The sequence below is a fragment of the Sceloporus undulatus genome, chromosome 4 (genome assembly GCF_019175285.1).
Source record: "Sceloporus undulatus isolate JIND9_A2432 ecotype Alabama chromosome 4, SceUnd_v1.1, whole genome shotgun sequence".
NCBI classification, from domain to species: domain Eukaryota; kingdom Metazoa; phylum Chordata; class Lepidosauria; order Squamata; family Phrynosomatidae; genus Sceloporus; species Sceloporus undulatus.
The window spans coordinates 82,197,380-82,222,230 of NC_056525.1; the positions used below are offsets into that span (position 1 = coordinate 82,197,380).

Below are 24,851 nucleotides of genomic sequence, written 5' to 3' on the forward strand. Positions count from 1 at the left end.
ATAGTGAAGTTGAGGAGGATTCATGGAATCCTGCCTTCAGGAGGAAACTTGCACAAATAGCCCATATGCTTTTTGGTATTTACAAGAGCATCATTCTAGCTTTCTTTGCGAGTATAAGCCACTGCAAAACTACTGAAATAAAATACAATCTAAGGATTTGGTATAACATGAAACAAAGCTTCATGAAAATAAAAGGCTATCACCCAAACTTCTGAAGCTACTTCCTGAAATAGCAAATGTTATTCTAGACACCAAAAGAGCTCCTCTCCTGTAATATTGGTCACTGTCGTTTGATGAAGTCGTGCAGAGGTCAGGCTGAAGTGCAGCTTAACCTTCAGCATAAATTTGGCAAAAACATTGTAGTGGGATTTAGCATTGAGGTGGTGGGATTTAGCATTCAGTCATCCAGTAAATCAATTAAGAAAATGCACTGCTTTTCTCTTTGCCAATCTCTAATCCTGCAGGTTTTGTTTTCAGTTCATTGTGTACTGTGGGGGGGAAAGGGAATAATAAAATAAAATTAGATTTCATTGTATTTCAACTTCACCCTCTGCACTGAAATCCTATGCTTTAATCCTAGGAGCTAGAAGACTGATTGTGATTAACTCACACTAAAATTTTAACCATTGTGTTCAAATATGCTGAATGTTATTAACTGCTCATTCAAATTAAGAAAAAATAGTAAAATTAATTATTAAGAGGTTTAATGCATGAAAAATAGCAGATTTATTGTTCAGTTTAACAGACAAACAGAAGAGATCAAAAGCAAAATGATCAAGACTTTAGAAGCAAAATCATATTTGGCCAGACATTTCATGTAAGGTGTATGTGTGTGTATTCACTAGAACTCTTTCCACAAAGCAAATGTAGCATATTCTGAAGAAATAGTATTGGTATTATAATCTGATTTGCCAGTCTACTTTGAAAGTGAAAAGTTAAGATGCAATAAAAAGTCTAGGAAAAATGATGCTTCTTGTTTTAATATGGGCTCTGTGAAACCTGACTTCAGGGAAAATACACACTGCATCAAATGAGACGAATAAAAAAAGGCTGTTCACATTTCTACAGTAATCCACTTTAGCATTTTTAAACACTCTTTTGTGCCAGTCTCAAGGCCTTGTTTATAAAACACTGAAGGTATTAATTAGTATAGAAATCGATTTAATATCTAGTTATGAAGTTCTCATATTACAACATGCACTCTTTTGTACATATATGCTGCATGTGTTACTAATAAGAAAATCATGTACTATCTTCAACTCCTATTTGCTTACTTGACAGTAAGGCTTCAAAATGTAAAGAGCACAGAACAGGTGTGCCCACCTAGAACAAGTAAAAAGTGCTATTGCTTCTCCTGGCCCCTGGAAGGGTCACACAAAACAGTTGTAAAGTTATAGAATCATAGAATAACAGAATTGGAAGAGACCACAAGTGGCATCCAGTCCAACCTCCTGCCATGCAGGAATACACAATCAAAGCACTCCTAACCGATGGCCGTCCAACCTCTGCTTTAAAACCTCCAAAGAAAGAGACGCCACCCAGGGCTGGCTCTAGGTATTTGGCCACCCTAGGCGAGAAATATTTTTGCACCCCCTATCGCCCTTCATAATTATTTTCACCCCTTGATTTCAGCTGTTTTGTTTGTTAAAGCTAAACATGACATAAAACCTAAGTTCCAGTCTCTCATCATAGTACTGAGAATTAGTCAAACAGCCTTTCATAGAACAACATTCTTTTTCTGATTTCTGATTACATAATGATAAAAGACATAGGATACAGGACGGCTGGGCGCCCGCCCCCCCTCTCCTAAGATATTGTAATAATAGAGTACTCACCTAAACAACTCAAACTTCCTCTTTACTTAGTTTAAAACTTGTCGTAAGAATGCAACACAGTATTAAGGGTACTCGGCAAACATTCAAAATTAAATTGGTTTGTTTGTGGTAAACAGTAAACTCAAGACAACTGGCATTCCATATTGTGGCACCAAAGGTAAGGCAGGTGGGCAGCGAGAGGAGAGGGGGCTGTTGACTTTGAGGTTACATTCAAGGCATATGCGGAAGGAGGAGGATGTACCATGTGACCGTACCACAGACACAGGGAGACACACATTTATATTTTGGCCATTGTACAAAGAAACCGTCATACGGTATCTTGCTTTTACATCGCTTGCTGTAATGAGTTTTCACTTTAATATTGTTTAATTAAGCAAAAAGTTATACAAAAAAGCAGCTGTGCCATCCCTAAATTTTGCTACCCTAGATGGCTGCCTAGTTCGCCTATATGGATGAGCCGCCCCTGACTCCACCACTCTCCGAGGCAGTGTGTTGCACTGGCAAACAACTCTTATTGTCAGGAAATTCTTCCTAATGTTGAGGTGGAATCTCTTTTCCTGTAGTTTGAATCAATTGCTCTGGGATCTGTTCTCTGGAGCAGCAGAAAACAAAATTTCTCCTTCCTTAATATGACATCCCTTCAAATATTTAAACAGGGTTATCCTTTCATCTCTTAACCTTCTCTTCTCCAGGCTAAACATACCTGGCTCCCTAAGCCACTCCTCATAGGGTATGGTATCCAAGTCTTTCACTATTTTGGTTGCCCCCCTTTGGACGTCCTTCTTGAATTGTGGTGGGCAGAACTGGACATGATACTCCAGGTGACATCTAACCAAAGCAGAATAGAGTGGTACAGTCTACATATCTCCAGACTTGCCATCCGTGGATTCAATGATCTGCGGATGGGAAGCCCACATTGTCTTCAATGATGGCATGTGCACGTGACCACACCGTCATTAGGGACAGCCCTCACTGTCCCCAGTGGTGATGCATGTATGCAGCTGCGCTGCCATTAGAGACAATGAGTCCTGTTGTCTCTAATGGTAGCATGGCCACGTGCACACACCACTACTTGGGACAATGGGGGCTGTCTCTAATGATGGTGCAGCCATGTGCACATGCCACCATTGAAGTTCTATTGTCCCTAATGGTGGCGTGGCTGCACCACCATTGGGGACAACATGGACTCAAGCATCTGCAGATTTTGGTATCCACAGGGAGGGGGAGGTCTGGAATGGATCCTCTGCAGATACCAATGGCTGACTGTACTATTACTTCCCTTGATCTAGACACTATACTCTTATTGATGCAGCCTAGAATTGCATTGGCTTTCTTAGCTGCTGCATCACATTGGTAACTCATGTTCAGCCTGTGGTTCGCTGAGTCCTATGTCTTTTTTGCATGTACTGCCTTCAAGCCAGGTGTCACCCATCCTATATCTGTGCATTTCAGTTTTATTGTCCAAGTGTTGTATCCTACATTTCTCCCTGTCGAAATTCATTTTGTTAGTTTTGGCCCAACTTTTCAATGCTACATAGTTCATTTGCCGAATGGGGGGAAAACATGAAAAATATATGCTGTTTGTTCTAAGAAAGTTTCTACAAAATTTCCATACTCCTATCAAGATTTGCAGGAGAGAACTGCTAACATTTAACAAGAACTGTTCTTGTGCTTTTTGCAGCAATTTCATGAAGAAACATAAGCCTATTGGCTCCCAAAGTGAAGAGACATGTCCCTCAGAGAGTGAGAGGAAGTTCCAAGGAACATGTGGCCATTGGGTGGGGAATCCATTTTTATTTTCAAACCCTGTGTAAATATTTAAGAATTCATAAATTCAGTTGCCAGGATTCATCTGTTCCTGATTTGTGGGTGATGGAGCTGTGAAAGAAGAAATGCTTTTCTCAAAAGCACTTGAAACCACATCAAAGGCTTCCAACATCACAACAATAGTTTCTGGCTAATGCTTATCTCAATGCCATGAAAAGAATTACCTGATGATTTCTCCAGATCAAGCTGCTGTTAAATACAACATCAGACCAAGTCAGACTCTTTTAATATGAACATCATTATATAACCAGATGGCTCTTATTGATGAAGAAGAAAAGAATTATTAATATACAAAATAAGTGTGCATGTGGACTTGGATGGAAGTTGAAATTTTTATTAACGTTGTGTAATAATAGTATGCTCAATAATGTCCAGTACACTGTCATTGTGGTGTGGAGGTGACCCCAGGCTCTTGAAAGTGATGTTATTGGAGCACATGTTCTGGGCAGGTTTTATGAAGTTGTCAAGGCTTCAGGTATAGTCCCAGTGGCAGCTTGTATGTCTGTAATCCAAGATCAGCCTAGCTACTCATGTATGGAGAAGCTTGTCACCCAAAGGTTGATGAGTTGGTCACAGCACCCATGAACACATTGATGGTGTGCACTAGTTGTGAGACACATTGATGGGACTAACTGCACTGATGAGATTTCAGATCTTCAAGATATGAATAATATAGCGCCGTCTTTGTGCATAGCAATTTACAAAAAATGGGGAAAATAGTTTTTTAAAAAAAAAACCCAAGCAACATAGAAAACAATCTAGATACAAGAGGCAAGTAGGATAATGTGAGGAAATGGGGGCAGGGGTTTCTTGTGTTTATATAGCTTGGAATGCTACTATCATTCTGGGCCCAAGACAGAGAAAATGAGGTGTTACTTCTGGTATAACCACCACTGCAAATTCAAAGATAGGCTTCACCATTTGTAAAGGAAAAGATGGAGATAATTTAGCTACATTGTCTAATCTGCCATCCAAATAAGTGGGATATTTCACATGGATGATGGTCCATGATTTATATGGACATTTAAATTTAGGCAATTTAAATGGGTTCCAAAGTTAGACCAACAAAAATGTATCATGATCTGTTGCATCTGTCACTTATCTATAGCAGTTGCTTTAAAGATGATACCAGATTACCAACTGTGTTATGGTCTACAGTTAGGATCCGATCATACGTTAGCTCCAAGGTGACAAATCCTAGAGGGGTCTAATAATGAGATTGCCCTGTCTTTGGAACATGCTCATTAATAAGATCATCATCTGTAATAAGATTACTCTGCCACCAGATAACATAGTGATGAGGTTTGAGTTGTAATGGGAAAGTCCACAAAAGTAATTAACTGTTGAGAAGCAGTCCATTAGAAGTACTGACTGGAAAGCTAGAAAAGTCAGACTAAGACTAGATCCTGTTAATATAATTCAAAAGTCTGGAAATAAGCATGCTCAAGCCAGAGGACAACAAGAACAGAAGAAAAAAGAGATGTAAGTCTTCATACACATATGCATGTCCACACTATGTATTGGACAAAATCAACTGGTGCTGCCCACCAACTGAATGGCTTTTCAGCTGAACACAGATGCCACCCATTCTTAAAAAGAAGTTATTTTACACTGAACAAATGAGAAAAATCCATTAAGTCTTTTGTATATACAGGCCTAGATCCAATTGCTCAATCTAAGGGTGGGTCTACGCAGACCAGAACACTCTGGGCTGCTCCCAGAGTATTCTGGCCCCAAGCTGACCCAAATTCCCCCCCATTACCTCCACATTCTGGAGGAATGCCAAGTGCCTGTCTACACATGCATCCAGTTGTGCTGCCCCACGCCACCACCGCTGGTATGAACTGTTCCATCTAAGGTCAAAAATGAAACACCTACCATCAATCACATGGCTGGACACCTTGTTATGACTGAGAGGGAGCGACTTGCACCAGTGGGGGCAACGCTGGGTGAAACAACAGATTGCTTGGTGTGTGCAGTTTATGTCAGTGATGGCCCAGATTCAATCCAGAACTGGCCTAACATGGTGATGACAATCTGCAGTTGAATCAGGGCTTTGGCTCTGCATCCTGACAACAGGTCACGGCAAATACAGTGAGAAACTGGATTTTTTGGCCTGTGTAGATATGCTCTAAATTGAGTAGCCCCACTGAATCAAATTGCTGGATGCCAAATCAACATCTATGTAAATTTCCTTGATTCAATTAATATACTCTATTTGGGATCAGCAATTGGATTGAGGCCACTGTCTATTTCTTATATTGGATATAGTGAAGTCAACCATTATCCAGCAAAGGAGAAAAAATTGCATTAAACTCCAACTCAAGTGACAGCTGGTGCCACACTTTCTCATGGGCTTCAAGTATTAATGACATGCATATGGAGCCAGATTTGCAAAGGCACAAAACCTAAACACAGGCTCCCATCCTACTCCTGGGCAGCTTTAAGCAATGACAGGAAAGAAAAAAAACTAAAATGGTAATAAAACAAAAAAGGCTCAATGCATACACATTTCTCACTGAGCTAGAAATTGCGAGTGGAAAACCCCTATAAGCTGCTCATTTGAAACCATACACTAGTAATTACAACAAGATTCATCATTTACTCAGAGTAATTCCATGCTTTGAATTATTTTGTTTTGTTCTGAACAAAGATATACTAGTGCCTAGTACACTCACAACTATTTAAGTCATTGTTAAGGACCTAAGATTTAACGTAGTTTAGTTCCTTCCTTCAAAGTCTAGCTTTGTTTAACTACACAGGTCTCTGCTTAAACAACTCTCTCTATTTCTGAATGATATTAACCTCAAACACATAATTCTGCAAAAGGGTCTGACCAGAAAACCCATTCATCTTATGCCTCTCTATCGTGTTCTGTTCCCCATGAGAAGCCATCTGGATATTGCTTTGAAATAGATGGATTATGGATAAAGTTGTCAAAGAGGATTAGTGTGATTAGAAAGGCATTAATCCTGTCAAGAAGTAATGGTCAAGTATTAACCACCAGCAGTCACAAAAAGTCCAATGTTTGTTTTCATTCATTCATCTCTTATGCATATTCTCATCTTATAATTGCTTGCTGTGGAAAAGCCCTTTGTAAGTAAGACTGCCCAGCAAGGGTCTCCTTTGTCAACAATGTTAGTAATGATTAGATGTGGCATGATTGTTGTCTAGCAGAACAAAAACACTGAATTCCTTGGTTTGCAATTGCCTACATGTTCTCATTACTCTTCATGACAAGGTCATTTTTGGGGTGGGGGCAGAGAGATGTACTTTGGTATCTTATCTTGTTCAAACAGAAATAGTTTGGAGAAAAGACTTTGAAAACCCACCCTCCTTCCCTCTCAGTCAGTGTTAGTTCATTCATAAAACCTATCTACAAAACACTTTACTTGTAGTGATATACCAGCAGTGTCTATATGTGACAATCAAGTTTCAGGCCACATATATTAATGTTACATGATGTGACATGGAGCCACAATCGAATCACCACGTGTATACATATTGCTGCTGTGTAATCTAAAACTCCCTCTCCATGCCTCTCCATGAAAACCATGATTAACCTTGCTTTAGACTAGAGTGGGGAAAAGGGATCATTTCACAGATTACGTCTTCCAGTACGGATGTTAATCACATAATAGCAAAGAGGTTTTTTCTCATAGTGTTTGAATATTCATATTTAGGTTATATGATGCTGCCCAACTTACTGGGCTGGCATTGTTGCTGGGGTGGAAGGCACCCTAGTCTCCGCAATTGCAGAGGTCTGTCTCGCCCCAGCAGCCTTTGGATCATCAGGAAGGCCCGCCATTAGCTGTTGGGATGGAAAGGGTGGCTCTTTTGCACTGGGTGCTGGGACTACATGTCCCAGCTTGTATTGCAAAAGAGAAGAGGCCATGATTGGAAGGCTCGGACCCCCAAGCGCAGCCTATTAGTGGAAGGGGCCTGGGAGACTGTGCCTCTGCTCTTTCCAGGCCTCTTATTGGTGGGCAGGCCTATTTAAGGCCGAGTTGCGTGCCATCTGGCACCATTTTAGCTGCTCAAAAAAGTGTGTTTCTGATGTGACAATCAAGTGGTTGTAAATGTTGTTAACAGCCAGTCTCCTAAATCCGAGAGAGTTATATCTTTAGTGCGTCGCTTTGTTATTTGCTGCCTATATAACAATGTTTCTTTCTCGGCACGGTTTGTGCCCGGCCTCCAAAACAATATTGCAGATGCTCTCTCTCGTTTTCAGGAAGCCAGATTTCGATAGATGATGTACCATGTTACCGTACCACGGACAAAGGGAGGCACACATTTATGTTTTGGCCATTGTACAAACAAGCAGCCATATAGTAGCTAGCTTTTACATCGCTTGCTGTAATGAGTCTTCACTTTAATATTGTTTAATTATGCAAAAAATTATACAAAAAAAGAGGTTTAAAGAGGTATCAAAGTGCTGTAATTATGTAGTGTGAAAGGGCTCTTGATTATTATATCTTTTTTCTTATTATAATAAACATTTTTAAAAAATCATACTGCAGGACCATGGCTCGAGAACACTTCTTTGGGACTGTTTGATGCAGATCACAACAACATCAAAATTACAGAACATAAGATGGTTTTCAGTGGGACAAGCATATAGACCATTGACAGGATTAAAGAACAACTAGCGAGCCCCCTCCCGCACACATATCTTTGCTGAAGCACAGTGCATAATCTGTTGTATGCACACGTAACTTTTCCAAAGGAGCCCTTCATTTCCATGTTCATTCACATGCATACACTTGTGAACACACATGAAAAGAAGCATCTTCGACATAGTGAACAGAGTGTTGTACTGGGCTAGGTTTGGGTCTACACTGAGCTATGTAGCTTATTGGACCAGCCATTCTTTCATCAAGACCTATCTCACATGAGTTGTCGTATGGATAAAATGGGAAGGAGAGGAGAGACATGTACAATGCCTTTTTAATGTATATGTTTGCTTACTTCTTTATTTATACAGTACAGTCACCCCTCCGTTTTTGCTGGGATCCGTTCCGGACCCCCATCCCCACAAAAACTAAAACCGCCAAAATTCAAGCTGCATTAACTTGAATGGCAGTGCACACCCCATTTTGTCCTCCTCCATTTCGGGCTCATGCATAAGCCATAAGCGAGGGACATGGATCCCAAGTTTGCGAAAACAGACGGGGGCTGTATACTGCTTTCTTTCCGATATAGGACCATAGGAAGTTGGAAATAATGTTACATAATTCATGTTTATGTAAGAAACCATTCTGGCTTTAATTAGAATCCACTGTTTTCAGCAGGCATGTTTATACTGAAGCATCCAAACGCCTAGCTATTTCCTTGCTCACTCTGAGCAATATCACGAAAGCTTATCATGTTATGATTAGGTTTGATTTAACTTCAGTGCTGTCTTATGAAACACACCAAATTGTTCAAAGGCAAATGCATTACAGCAGCATCAACAGATGGCCGCCAGGTCTGAAAAAATAACCTGAAATAATCAGTGACTAGATGAAGTGAGGGCTTAAGATATTGAATGAAAACTCATCACTTAAAAATGGTATAGAAGTGGGTAAAACTTTTTTAATATCAGGATTTTCCTAATCGTATCTTAACAACTTCATCAGCTAATGGAAGGGAAAAAGAGTAAATGGCAACCTTGGAGACTACCCCATCAAAGAGTATCAAAAAAGAAATATTTGTTCAAAAATTCTGCTTCCTCTTAGACAAGAACATGCTTATTACCATGATTGTAATATTGGATAAACATGTGCTCAGTCAGCATACAGAAACAAAATAGAATGTTACTTTGATATAATAACTGTTTTATTCCCATTAAGAGAAGAAAAATTTAATTTGTTATTCAAGAGATACTAAGGTACCTGTTGTCCAGCATGGGCTTCATTAAAATGTCAGGAAACAATGAAAATTCAAATAAACACAGTTATAGCTTCATATATGCTAGCTGCAACGAAACATAAGGCTGATAAAGTGTGTGCATGTATATTCTAACCTTTCCCATCTAACAGCTAACACACTTAAAAACACACTTAAAGCCACAACTCTCAAGTCAGAAACATATAAAACCAAAAATACAAAGAAGCACAATTGTTTACACTCCAATTGCCTTAGCTACATTAATACAACATGAGTTTTTTTCCAATTATAGATAAAATATAGTTCGATTATAGTTGGATATGCTTGTGACTGCTACCTGATTGTTTTCATTATAATATTATTATACATTGTTGTTGTTGTGTGCCTTCAAGTTGCAAACCTATCATGGGGTTTTCTTGGCAAGATTTATTCAGAGGAGGTTTGCCATTGCATTTCCATGAGGCTGAGAGAATGTGACTTGCCCAAGGTCATCCAGTGGGTTTTGTGTGGCAGAGCAGGGAACTGAACCCTGGTTTCCAGTGTCGTAAGTCAATACTCAAATTACTATGCTATGCAGGCTAATCATATCTGACAGATGATATATAATTATTATTTCAAATATAATTACCTGGTATCTGTTTTTTCAATAAGTGAGGTTCCTGGATGTGTTTTATAGAACTTAAATACCGTATATACTCGCCAATAAGTTGAAAATTTTAAGCCCCAAAATGGGCTCCAAAATCTTAGGTAGACATATATATGGGTCAATATGGTAATACTTCTCCGTGAGCCTTGGGAAAGCTGTGCCCCTAAGTGTGACCCTCGACATATCCACAGGTCATATCAAAATCCATGGTTTTGCCTCCAAAACCTGCCCCCAACTTATACATGAGGTTGACTTATACACAACTATATACAGTATTTAATGCCTGAGTAGACCCAAAGTTAACAGCTGGCCAATATACTGATATATTAAATGTCATCATTTTAGCATTTGTAAATTATTTTGTATGAAACATTTGAAATACATAATTTAAGATATCTTCTGGATGGCAAGAAATATTATACCTTTTAGGTAAGAGCTAAATAATTCATACACGTTTATTACCTTTTTTGTACACTACAGACCATGAACAATTCAGCCAATTCTGCCAATACTGGGACTACTTTAAGGAAAGGTGGGGTGGCTGGATGTGGATATGTAGGACACAGACTAAACAAGACATGGAATAAGAGTCTTGTAATTGCTCCACCATGTGTTCCAGCCTCCCCACTATCTGCCCCAAATAGACATGGACATTTTATCACTACTCTACTACTATGGAGAACTGGACAATGCAAGTATGATAAAAATGAATAGTGACAATCTGGAACCCAGATTCAAGGGAGATTCTGAAAACAGAGGTTCAAATGCATGCTCAGACTCAGCTCTTGAAATGATCAGAAATTATTTATGCAAACAAAAGACAATCTTGAAATCATGCTTTAGTATCTCATGATTTCAACCCCTTTATTTTACTGTTTTATTTTTGAACAAAGATAAGCATTTTAGGCAAATATTGTTAGACAGTATAAAAAGAAGCAAGTTAAATTATTATAAGTAACAGATAAAACCTCAAAATACAGTCGGATCTTGATTGCAGACCCCCCGCCCCCATCCCATGGATACTGAAAAATGTGGGACCCCCAGTCCTGTTCTCCCTAATGGTGGCATGGCATGTATATGCCTGCTAGTGTGCCCGTGTGCATGCACCACCATTGAGAACAATGGGGGCTTGCCATCCACGGGTGTTTAAATCCGTGGATGGTAAGTCCATGGATGAGGAGGCCATACTATATCTGTTTGGCTCTAAGACAGACACTGGTGATGTTGCAACTCTAGCAGTGCTTCTTAGTAGATGTGTATAGATTTACAGTGTAAAGATCAAAATGACATAAGAAAAATTTTGCTGTCTAGGAAAGAAGAATGGAAATTGATTTGTTTTATTGTTAACTGCTCTCGAGTCAGCCCTAGCTTATGGCGAACCTGTGGATGAGACACCTCCAAGAATTGTGTCGATTCTTGCCCATGACCTCCCTGAGTGTATCCAGCTGATGGGTGGTCTTCCTCACTTTCTACTACCCTCATCCTTTCCTAGCATGATTGGCTTTTCCAATGAGTTGTGGCTTCTCATGATGTGGCCAAAGTATGATAGCCTCAATTTAATCATCTTGGCTTCTAGGGGTATTTCAAGCTTGATCTGTTCTTCAACCCATTTGTTTGTCTTCTTGGCCATCCATGGTATCCTCAGCACTCCTCTCCAGCACATCTCAAATGGGTTGGGGGTTTTTTTTTACTTGCTTTTTTCACTGTCCAGCTTACAGCTTAGTAATGGGGAATGCCATGACTTGGATAATTCTAACTTTCATGCTCAATTGCATGTCTTTGCTCTTTAATATCTTGCCTAGGTTTTTTTTGTAACAACCTTCCCATTCCTAGACTTCTCTCTTGATTGCAATCTCTGTTCTGATCAATGATAGATCCAAGGTATGAAAAATCTTTGATTATTTCAATTTTCTCGTTGTCTCATTGTCTAGGTTAAATGTGTGTAGGATCTTCATGGTCATTAATGTTTTCTTTATGTTCAGCAGCAAGTCTGCCTTTGCACTTTCTTCCTTGACCTTTTTCAGTAACTGTTCCAAGTTCCTGATGTTTTCCACTAGTAATATGGTGTCATCCACATATCTTATATTGTTGATGTTCCTTCTTCCTATCGTCACTCCTCCTTGTTCTAGGTCTGCTCTTTGTATGATATTTTCTGTGTACAAGTTGAACAAGTAGGATGACAGAATGCAGCTTTGCCTGACACCCTTGCAAATTGGAACCATTTTGTGTCTCTGTATTCTGTTGGAAATTAGTAATATTTACATAATTCTCTGTGGATTTATGTTGTGCAAGAAAATACTTAGAAATAAGAACATACAACTGACACTGACGTACATTTAGCAGTACATAAAGAGATCCAGAATCAGATTATAATAGATCTCATCATATTTCAAATCATACATAAGGGCCAAAAATAGACATGATTGTAGCTGTCACGTGCTTGTTTATATGTGTCTGCCCTGTTACTAGGTACAGTATGTGGAAGTCTGATCTTTAGATTCTGAAGAAAAGGAGTACATGAAGTATAGGCATGGACCTTCTGTCTTTCTGACTCACCTCCCTCAGTTTTCTTGAATTAGAGGTAGTTTCTTGTGCTGTTAGTTTTTCTTTGGAAAGATTAAAGGCTCATTCTCACTTACATTGAAATCAGAGTGCAATTCGCATTTGCTCTGTGTTGGTAAATTGATTCTGTGTAATAAACTCCATAGTTACATTGAGACGTACATTATAAACATATATAAATTCATTGCCTAAGTCCTGACTAACAGAACAAGGAAAGCTTTATATAGAGGAAATGCTCAACAGAACTGGGACTCATCATCTTGTAGAAGGAAGGAAAGAAAAACAGAGAAAGGGAGGGAAGGGGGGGGGTCTCTATGTGACCCAAGACACCTGGGAAATTCTGGGGACCACATGGTCTTGTTGTCTAGATGCATTGATTTTTGATGGCTATGCAATACAATTTATAGTTGAGCAAACAAGGAGAGCTTGAGGACAGTGTGAGTAAACAGGACACGTAGGAAAGCCTTATGCTACTTGAGCCCCCCACTGCTCTAACAGCAAATGAGACAAGGGATATGGAAAGAGTGCTTGATAAGAGCAATTTTTCCAATACATTTATTGTTCCAAGCACTTTCTCAGCTCTGCTACTGTAAAAGGGCTGAGAATGGAGCATTGGGCTAAGGAAAGAGAAAGAGGACAAGGGGAAAGGCCGAGACACTATTTTTGAGAATCCCCTACACCATTACTTTACCTGTAAGCAGGATACACACATGAATTATGGCCTTATTACATTCAGTGTGGACCAAAGAGTCTCCAACGCATAAACATTTGAATTAAATCTATAAATAAAAGATTTGTATAGGTATACTCAGGGACCTATTATTTTGATCCTTTATAAAGTGGCTCATGGAGGTATCTCATTCATATCTACCTAGGCTTGCCATAACCCGGCTGCACCCATGTATTTCCCGTTTTGGGGCCCCCCGGGCCCCTCCCGGCACGGGTGCAGCCCAAAAACCGGGACCCCCCCAGTTGCAGCCAAGTCGCTGTGGCCTGCAGGGCCTCGCTGCCCTCCTCCTCCGCCTCGGGGAGGCAGGGAGGAAGAGGAGGACAGCGAGGCCTGCCTGGGGTGGAGGAGGTGCCTCCCCGTGCAGGCGCGCCACCTTCCCCCGCCTCCTCTTCTCCTCCTCGCTGCCCGCCCGCAGCATAGAGGCAAAGGCGAACGGAGCCAGTGCCTCTTGCGCGCGGGCGCGCGGGGAGGAGGAGAAGAGGGGGGAGAGGGGGGGGGGGAAGGTGGCGCGCCCGCGCGGGGAGGCAGGGAGGGTGGCGCGCCCGGGCGCAAGAGGCGCTGGCTCCGTCCGCCTTTGCCTCTCTGCGCGGCCGCGCCACTCACTGCCTCCTTCTCCGCCCCCTCTTCTCCAGCAGGCCGCGTGGAGGAGGCGAAGCTGGAGGCGCTTGGCTTCCTGCGCGCAGCCGCGCGCGACCCTCCTCCTCCGCCCCGTCCGCCCCAGCCCCCAGGTGAATGGAGGAAGGGGAGAAGGAGGAGGAGTAGGAGGAGGAAAAGGAGGAGAGGAAGGAGTGAGTGGCCAGAGAGGCCTCAAGGTGGGGGTTTTTTGGGGTGTGTGTGTGTGGGCTTTTAATGCTAAGAAGTCTCCCTTACTTTGACAGTGATAGTGTGGTGGTGATGATGATGATGATGATGAAGATATGAGTGGGTCATCTTGAGAGGCATGCATGCACTGTTTCAGAAGCTGAGAGAGTGTGACTTTCCAAAGTGCCTTTTCTGTGTGGTTTTGGTTCTGAGGCAAAGCCAATGTAAATTGCTGTGATTTTTACAAACTCATGCGCAGTGAAGAAAAACCAAAGTCCCTTGACACACACTTCTGAGAAGTACACTTGGTGCAAGAACGGTGAAACCACCTTGACATGTTCAGTATGCATAGCCATGTTAAACCATGCTAAGTGTTAAACCCAAGGGGTTTGGTTATGGAATAAGCCTCTGATGCAAGAGATTGCCATGTTAAATAAAGCCATGTGAAATGCCCAAATGCGCTGTCGTGTGTGTTTTGGAATGGAGGTTGGGGGTGTTTTGCCAGAAAGGGAAGTCTATTTCTGACATCTGTCTAGAAATAATGCCCAAATGTCCTCCATTTTGATCATGCCTAAGAAACAGGCATTTAGATCAACATTTTTTTTAAAAAAATCAATTTTTTCGCGTGTCCTCCATTTTTTAAAAAAATGTGTCCTACATCTGAAAAAAAAATTGTCCTACATTTGTCCTACATTTGTCCCGGTTTGGAGGTCCTGACTTATGGCAACCCTATATCTACCAAAATTCAAAGCTAACTTGATGGCAAATAGCAACAACAAATATATACATACATACATACATACATATATAAAAAAATGTTTGAGCAACTGAATAATAAATAATGAGAGTATGTAATACAGCAAGATTGAATCTAATAGTTACACTTCTTTCAGACTGCTTCTCCATATCTTTATAACCAAAGCCCATTCATCTCAATGAGACTCACTCCCATCTAATTTTCCTTTAAAAATACTACACTGAAATTTGGTTGTCTTGTTAAAGATGTTCATATTTTAGAATAGGTAATTACATTTTCCCTGCTGGACATGTTGTAACCTGAATACATGTTTCCAAGATATATTTATCTTCTAACCAGCTATGATTTGAATTGCTCATTCTTTCAGGGCACCTTTCAACTCATTCTGAGGACAGACACTTAAAAAAATACCTAGCTACTAAGAACTACTTGACTAAACATTTCTCTCATTGTGAAAATTACTTCAAACTTTTGCATAGGGCATTCTGATCAACCTGATTTCAGAGTTTGGAAATATGTTTTAAGGAAAATTAATTTAAAAGTCCTCTACTTGGTTTGAATATGTAACATGCTACTGTCTGGATGACTAATCTGGTAGAGACACTAATAAGAAGTCAGGTTTGATAAATGTTTAGGTTTTAGGGTCCTGGTCTTAAACTATCATAGCACAAGCAAGTGGAGTGAATTTCAACTACAAGGAACTTTTTTGGTATGGACATACAGAAAGCTCTTTCTGAAAGGGTGATATGTTTTTACAGCTGCTGAGAGAATGATTGCTGGCCTAGTATGGTTGGCTGATATTTCATAAAACTATGTTAATAAGAACAGATGGTCAAGGTTAGCCAAGGATCTCCCTTGAATATTTTTAATGAGATCTCTTCTCCACCACCCCTTCTCCTGCCTTTCTAACTAAAGTATGGAATAAAAATCCTCTCTCTCAGATCACTTTCTCTCAGATCAACCATCTTCACAGGGTTGCTGTGAAGTAGGGAAGAGGACAGCCATGTATTTGAGCTCATCAGAGGAAAGATGGGGACATCTTTAAGAAGCAACTTAAAATAACACTTACAAACCAGCCCTAAGACCTTAAAACAGCACCAAGATTAAAAAGAAAGCACAACAAAAGTTAGAGAAAACCATGTTATATAAAATAATGACAGCTGAAATGGATAACAATCCAGCTTATTTTCTGAGAAGGAAGGTTTTCATCACCTTCCAAGAGGTCATTAAAGAGCTGGGACAGCCCCTCTTGGGAGCCAGTTACAAAGCCTGAAAAGGACCTCTCATTGATACTAAGTGTATTTCTATGGCTGTTGAAATATACAAGAAAGCCTCTGAAGATGATCTTGGTAGTCTTACAGGTAGAGACAAACTGACAGTAAGAGTGTCCATGTACTTCCACTGTGTTCTTCTTGTATATTAATAAATAAAATAAATATTACAGAGATCACAGCTTTTCAATCCCTAACCATCTCATCTAAAAGAAACTATACCAAGTAATATTGCTTTTGAATTTCTTGCTAATTGGAAGGAGGGAATGCATATTCATAATGCCCCTACTCAGAAAACCATAGCACAGAGACTAGAGTGATTCAGAACAGTACATATATAGGGTATTATCTATTTTCAGGGTGTTTCTTATATTTTTGATACGGGGATCTCGACTGACAAGCACTAACTATTTTCCAGCATTGGTACGCTGTATAAATACAAAGTTCTTACCATATAGGGACATACTTTTTAGTGGATTTGTAAGCAGTTTTAAAAACCCAATTTAAGTTTGAAAGATGGCAATGCTGGCAGCAACAGCAATTCAAGTAATTATAGTTCAGCCTAAAACAGGGTGTTTGAAGACCTTAGCTACAGTACTAGAACTTTGGACCTGAACCCTAACAGCAAGCACAAATCTAACTATTCATCAGATACATTGGTCTTAGGAGGCACTTTTAGAAAGCATCTCTCAGAAGAGACCTACGATAATGAACAACTGCAGTATCCACCATTATAAAAATCCCGTCATGCGGATGGGCAAAATTTGCCATATTTGCATTAATGCTGCTAGAATGTGTTTTTATTTCTATTTAATCTTAAGTGTATTCCATACATTTCTATAAATCTTTAATGCGTACCATGTATTGTAAAGCAAATCAATTGTTGTCAAATGATCTTGAAATATGAAAGCAGTGAGGTGTACAGTTGTAATAAATTTATCATATAAAGCAACTGTTGTGAGACAGAACCATGTCATTGTCCGTGCAACACATGGGGCAGCTCACATTACATAACGTGTTTTCTTGTTAGCATTATTTCCAAAACAAGAGATTATTCAAGCACCATTTTCAATATAATAGTGTACATTAACTAATATTCTTGATTTTACTAGTTAAAGTAACCAGAAAGCATCTAATATGTTAACTATAACACATTGTTTGCAAACTCATACAACTTAAGAAAAATGAACTACATTTTTATGTGTGACTATAGTTATTAGGGTTCCTAACATTATTTTTTATTTTAAAAGATCCAAGCAAGAAAGTTGTGCCTGAGAGTGAAAAAAAATTGTGTGGAAGAATGGGGAATCAACATTTTCCTGGCTGGTTTTTCTTTGCTCCAAATCCTGCTTCCTTCCTTTGTCCTTCCTTCTGAGATTTGATGTTTGCTTCAGAACTGCTATGAACTGAATGTTTCATTCTCTACGTATTTATACTCTAAAAAGCTCTTAGATAATGCAGTGACCATCTTAATTAAAATTTAACTATTTCTAAATCAGCAAGTCACAAATATCCATTCACTGTATACCTACATCTTCAGTGAATTTGCTTTCAGGGTACAATCAGTTCAGATACATCTGGAAGCTTCTTTTATGTCATCATTTTAGCAGGGACGTAGCTAGGATTTTAGGAAGGGGGGGGGGTCCAGACTAAGTGCCACCATTATAATGGGGCTTGAGTGCGGCGGCAGCACAGCAGAACACACCATTCATTTTTCTAATGGAAGGAGGGGGTCCGGACCCCAAGAACCCCCCCCCCCTGGCTACGTCCCTGATTTTAGGGAACTAATTTGCAAACCATACCACAGTCTATTATCCACTAACTTACCTTGAAACAACCAGAGGTAGAATCAGCATTTTCAGCATTCTCATCAACAGCTCTCCAGGAAACTGGAAATAATTAATTTCCTATGAAATAAGGAGGTGTATTATTTATTTGAAAAAATATAGAGATAAAACCAAAGTAAACAGATATCAGCATTGACTATGATTATCATAGTCAATGCTGCTATCTGTTTATCTTTGGTTTTATCTCAGTGGATGCCATTTTAAATTGCACAGATAAAAGAAATTTAGAGATGGGAATTAAATAAGATGAAATAGCACCGTAGTATGTGAAGGAAAAATAGGATTGTCTAATACTTCAGTACTTTGGAATATGATCCCAGTCTTAATTGCACTGGCTTAAAAATATTAGTTAAAGTTATCAGGTTAATGATGAATGTTCCATATGACAGGTAAAATACAGGAAATAATTTGTTCTTAAGTGCAATTTGGTAGAAAGGTACTAAAGGTTCTCTCAACTGAGAGACACCTATCCATTTCTCTATCAATATGTCATTTCCCTGTAGGGTGGTGGTTATATTAAAGTTAACACTGATAACAAAATGCAAAACAAACTAAAAGAAAGAAAGAAAAAAGCCCAAGAACAATAAAGAGTATTTGTTTCTGATAGATACTTATTCTGTTTTACTTTCCTTGGGGTTAATATTGCTTCTCATGGATGACAAGATTTAGAATGAAATTCATTTTACAGTTGTTAATAAGAGATAGTTAATACCAAGATACTCTCTGAGGTTTTAAAAGAGAGATGAAGTCCCATTATTTCACAAAAATGTTAATGAACCTGTTTCTCTTTTATATAGTGTGCTCTGGATAGGGATGAGGAGGGGAAGGAGGAAATGGAATACTATAATGCAGACTAACTGATGAGATTGTTCTAATAATAAATATATATTTTAAAAACATTGAAATATTGTGGCCTGATTTTGAAGTGCTTCTAAATTTTATCTAAAACAATGAGACTAGTTCAGAATAAATGGCAGAGGGAACTACCTTTTTGTATACAGTACTGTAAGACAACATAATTTCCTCTAAAATATGACATGTCTTTTCATAAAGTACCAAAAATTCACAATAATATCAGCCTTTAAAGATATTTAGCATATTGTCCATTGCAATTTAGAGCCTCACATTTATTCACATGTATAATTTTAAAACAGGGTTTTCTTGTGAGATCTCTCAAATCCCTGCACTGTGTATCTTATATGGCTAACAGATAATGGAAAACACTAACATTAAGGTAAGTTAAGGTTCTTTAAAAAAATCCATTCATTAAGAACAAGACAATGTGCTTCACAAAATACCACTTTATCTTGAAATGTACCCTGGAAATGCTGACAACCTGCTTTTTGTCTCCAATTTTGTTATACAACAAATACACCTTTCCTTACCACAACCACACTTGCTTGTGCCACTAACCTGTTGAGAGAGGCGCCTAGTCCTGAGGAAGAATCCAAGGAGGCATCCCACTATGACAGATAGCACTGAGAGAATGAGTAAACCATTTCTTTTACACACATCCTTGACCCGAGCCAGCATTGCATCGAAACCCACTGCCATGCTGTCCTCAGTGCTCTCTGGAAGAGAATCAGCATCCCATAGAGAGAGAGACCTCGCCAGCCGCTCTTGTTAGAATAGCTGTCTCTCTACTGGTATAGATTAGATCAAAGCATTTCTAGTACCACTTAGCTGACCTGCAAGGTCACCTCTTCTGCCAATAGCCACCAAGCATGTAGCTGGCATTATTTCCAAATTAATGCCAACAATCCTATTAGTGACTACATCAATAAGAACCTGGAAGAAGATTAGGGACTCTGGAAAATTAGAACAGAGCAAAGTAGTATTTTTGAAACAAGAGTGATCTCAAAGCAAAGGAACACCCAATATGAGAAACAAATGAATATCATTGCACATTCTTCAACTCTTACAAACACTGAGTTCATTAAGTCAAAGAATAAGAAGAGAAGAGAAATGGCTAAGGAGAAATTGCGTTTCCCATGCAGTCATTCACAGCCTGGTAAGTAACACTGTTATCACAAGAGGGCAAGGTAGGTGAAAGACTGAACTTTAAGCAGGCTTACTTTTCACTGTTACTGTTGGGGTGAAAAGAAAATGTGCAGATGTATTGTCTGATCTTAAAAGTTAAGCAGGGTCAGCCCTAATTAGTACTTGGATGGGAGACTGCCAACAAATACAGGTGCTATAGACTATATTTCAGAGGAAGGAGTTGGCAAAACCATCTCTGAGCATTCCTTTCCTAAGAAAACCCCATGAACTTAATGAGGTTCCATAACTTGCCAAGCGACTTGAAAGCACATACACACACCTGTAAATGCATGACTTAAAACATGTTAAAGACAGAAGGGCTACTGATAATTGGCATTTGCTATTAAACATTCTCTCTCTCTCTCTCTCTCTTTTTAATGTCCTTCTTCATTCAAGATAAGGGAAGAATTTACAAGAAATATCAGCCATAAGAATGACTTTCCTTTCTGTGTATTTGTCTCAGTATTCTACATGTTAATTATTAATACAGTGGGCCTTTGGTATATACTGGGTTTGGTTCCAGGACCCCCCCCCCCCCATGGATACCAAAATCCATGGGTGCTGAATGGCATAGTAAAATAGTGTCCCTTATATAAAATTGGAAAAATCAAGGTTTGCTATTTGGAATTTATATTTTTTTAAAATACTTTCAAGCCATGGAATCTATGGATAAATAATCCATGGAATAGGAAGCCTCTCTTATAAAGAATATTAGGCATTTTTGTAACTTATAAACAAACAATTAATTGTTGTCATATGTCCCATAATTAGCAGAATATAAAAGATGTCTCAATGATCTAATGATTCAGCACACAAAAAGGGGAGGATGGAGATACTGAGTGGGAGATTCATTCAACACCAGCAGATGTGTGCAGCTGATAATGAATAGGGATGATTCAAGGCCTCTAAAGAGTGTCCATTCTTCAGAACTGAGAACTGCTGGAAAAATAAACAGTACATTTTCTTCTTCAAAAAAAAAAAATTCAATCCTCTGTCACAGATGTTGCTCCATCTTCATAGAGCAGCTGGGTTTTCCTTTAAATACCGTTTTATGGTTTATAGAACTACTGGAGATAATAATAAACAAGAAGCCTCCTTGCAGTACACAACACTACAGTTGTTAACTGGACATTTAACTTTTAACTAAACATTTTTAACTGAAATGTTTCCAGGTTTCCTATATCTGTCTCTAAAATGCCTTCTGCTTGAATTGCCTCTTTTACAGTAGTCAAAGAGGGGCTGTGCAGACCGATAGTTTGGGCCAGGTGGGGGCGGAATTGGGGTGTAGCGTCTACACGACACATGCCCCGGCTCAACCCCCAAGGCGGCATGACACTGTGTGCCACACACAAGGCGTGTGGCATCATGGTGTACCTCCAGCGCTGTGTCAGCACGACACGGCGGTAAAGGAGCGCCATAAAGCCGCAGCTATCGTGGCCTTTGCAGGGCGCAAAAAGGAGGCACTAGTAGTGGCTCCTTTTGTGCCCTGCAAAGGCCAGATCGAGGCCGCGGCGTGCAGTTGCCATGACCCTGATCTGGCTGTAAAAGGGGCACCTGGAGGCTGCCTCTTCAGGGCTGTCTGCACAGCCCCTGAGTCATCCACACCAGCCAAATGATCCTGCATCATCAGTTGTCGTAGGATGAGAAAGCTCTGTTGTCATAGTTAGATATGATGATGATGATGATGTCCTCACCCAAAGCTATACATTGCCAACCAGGCAGTGTCCTAACTGAAGGGCTTCTGAGGTTCTGGAGATTGAGGTATTGGGAAATGATGTCTGCAGCGCTCTCCTACTCACAGGGCATGTCAAGAACAGGCATGTTATGAGACCTCTTGGGGTTCTACTACAACTGCTTGTTTCAATATGCTCTGCAGCCAGGAGAGTGCTGCAGATGTCATTTCCAACTCCCCAATCTGTACCGTCTAGGAAGTCCTTTTGCTGGGGAGCTGCCAGGCTGAAAATGTGAATCCCCAGCATTTATGAGACTACATGTCCGTCTGGATAGGATGCCAACCTAGGATGTTTTGCCCCTATATTTTCCAGCCTATGATGTTTTGTGTCCCACGGCAAAAGTAGTTATGGTGAATATGTGCTACTTATGTTCTTCCTAGCAAAACAATTTCAATTTCAATAGTTTTCAAGGGTTACCTCATTGTTCTGTTGCAAACTGATGCAGATGAGGGTTCATCTATCTGGTAATGGTTTGCTTCAGGAAGGAGGTCTTTGGAGCTGGACTCACGTGCTTCTTTTGCCTTTGTGACTCCTTGTTGACTTCTGTGTCTTATACTTTCATATCTTGTATCTTGAATAAGGAAGTAATTCTTTGCTAATTTCATTCTGGAAGGAAGCAATGTGTAATTTTAGTATTTTTTTCCCCACTGTGAGAAAATATTCAAGAACTGTAGTTTTCAAAGACTATTGACAGCTCACAACTTATTCTGTGAAAGATTTTCAGGGTTTTTTTGTACAGGAAACAGCATTTTAAGCACAGAAATATTACTTTCTGTTCAAAAAATGCAGAAAGAAATGTGTGAATTTCGTGTAGAATAAGTCCTGAATTGTGAAGATTCTCATCGGTTCAGGATTCTCATCGGGGTTTTCCCACATGCATGAAACACTTTTTGGACCATTTAATATGCACTATATGTATATATATCACTATTTTCCTATCCTTATATTGACAAAATTTGCCGACAATGGCATCAAGGGTATCTGAAATATTCCAGAAGATTGATCCAGAAGATCGATTCTTATTTACATATATTAACACATCAAAAATTTACCTTAACAGTAATTCTTGAAATGTATGATACAGTAAATAGAGCAAGACATAATGCAAAATGATTTGACACACGATATCCAGGAAAGAGATAGGTTAGCCAGACAACACTTGCTGGCTTTGCACTGAGGCTACATCTGCCACATTTTATATATATATATATATATATATATATATATGAGAGAGAGAGAGAGAGAGAGAGCCACAAATGCCTTTTCTTTATTCTGGGGACAAAAGAACTTATGCTATGGATTTCTGGATTAAATTTCAATTGAAATTTAATATCAATGCTATGGAATTCTGGGATCTGTAGTTCTGAGAGAGGTTTAAACTTTTCTGTCAGGGCACTGGTGCCACAACAAACTACAGGTCCCAAGATTCCACAGCATTGAGCCATGGACGATAAAGTGGTGTCGAAATGGATTATTTCTGCAGTGCAGATGGCAGCCTTTGGTTTGCTTCCTTAGATACACAGAGGAAAGTAAGGCTGCATCCACACTGGAGAAATAACCCGTTTTGGCACCGCTTTAACTCTGTCTGGCTCAAGGCTATGGACATACCCCAACTCCCAGAATTCCATAGCCTTGAGCTAGAGTTAAAGCGTTGCCAAAACAGGTTATTTCTCCAGTGTGGATGCAGCCTGTGAGAGAGCGCGAAGGATTGTGGGAAATGTAGTTCTCGCTCCACTTCTAGCTCAACCCTTCGTTTAGGGAAATAGCACCCCCTACAGGCCGAAGTCCCGCTCATTGCTTCAAGGAAAAGGGGGCGGGTTTTTTGGGCGACACTGATTGGTAAAATGGATCTTTACGCAATCCTTTTTACCCAATCCGGTAGCCGCTTTCTCTTGCCGCGGCAGGAATGGTAGGCCAGTGTTGATTGGAGGCGGGAGCTGTCGTTTCTTACTCCTGTCCATTCAGCCGACATTTTAGGCTCCTGCCATAAAGGAGTGGGTTATATAGTGCCTAATTCTGAGGGGACCTCGGTCCAAGGGAAAAGAATAGCCTTTGTCCAAAAAACAGAATCCCTTTAGCTGTGACCCTTACAACCTCCATGATCCCACCTCTAAATTATGCCTCAGTGGGATTATGGGAGTTGTAGTCCATTCCATCTGGAGTAGTTTAGTGCTTTGAGCTACAGTATGATCCAAAACACACTGCAGAAATAACCCAGTTTGAGACTGCTTTAACTGCCCCGGCTCAGTGCTAGGGAATCCTGGGAATTGTAGTTCATTGTGGCTCTCTAACAGCTCTGACAGAGAAGGGTAAATGGCTCACAAAACTACATTTCCCAGAATTCCCTAGCAGTGAACCAGGGCAGTTAAATCAGTCTCAGACTGAATCAGGCCTATGATTCTGGGACCAGGGTTTGGATCCCAGCTCATCCATGGAAAGCCACTGGGCGACCTTAGGCAAGTCACATTCTCTCAGCCTCAGAGGAAGGCAAAGGCAAACCTCCCTCTGCCAAGGAAACCTTCTCATCGGTTGGCCAAGTCTGAATGGATCTGAAAGCACTCCACTACATAGTAACTGGAAGGGCCTATTGGAGCTCCCCTTTTTCCTTATTGAGACTCCTGCCACACTGCAAAAATAATCCAGTTTGACATCACTTTAACTGCCATGCCTTGATGCTATTCTGAGACTTGTAATTTGGTGGTACCCTCTTGACAGAAAAGGCTAAATGTCTCAGACCCCAGCATTTCATAGCACTGAGCCCCTGGCAGTTAATGCAGTGTTGAACTGTTTTATTTCTGCAGCGTGGCAGCCACCTCACAGTTTTAAGATGCTTAAAAGCGGTAAGCAAAATTATATTTTTAGCTTTTATTGTTGTTAACTGCTCTCCAGTTGATCTTGACTCATGGCGACACTTTAGATGAAAGAGACATCTTC

General features: G+C 40.0%; 1 protein-coding gene across 3 annotated transcripts in view; it reads right to left on the reverse strand.

Moving 5' to 3' along the window:
- SLC1A7 (solute carrier family 1 member 7) overlaps positions 1 to 24,851 on the reverse strand; it is an 88,466-nt gene that overhangs the window by 54,958 nt on the left and 8,657 nt on the right. Inside the window, exons 1-3 of one of the 3 annotated variants that reach the window (XM_042461287.1) lie at positions 23,788 to 23,875; positions 22,335 to 22,523; positions 18,125 to 18,204 (exon numbers count right to left, since the gene is read on the reverse strand). In XM_042461287.1, the coding sequence (XP_042317221.1) occupies positions 18,125 to 18,168 (44 nt within the window). In that variant the 5' untranslated portion in view covers positions 18,169 to 18,204; positions 22,335 to 22,523; positions 23,788 to 23,875. Of the gene's footprint in view, positions 1 to 18,124; positions 18,205 to 19,557; positions 20,687 to 22,334; positions 22,524 to 23,787; positions 23,876 to 24,851 lie in introns of those variants that run through there. The other 2 variants (XM_042461286.1, XM_042461288.1) reach the window with 2 other exon arrangements.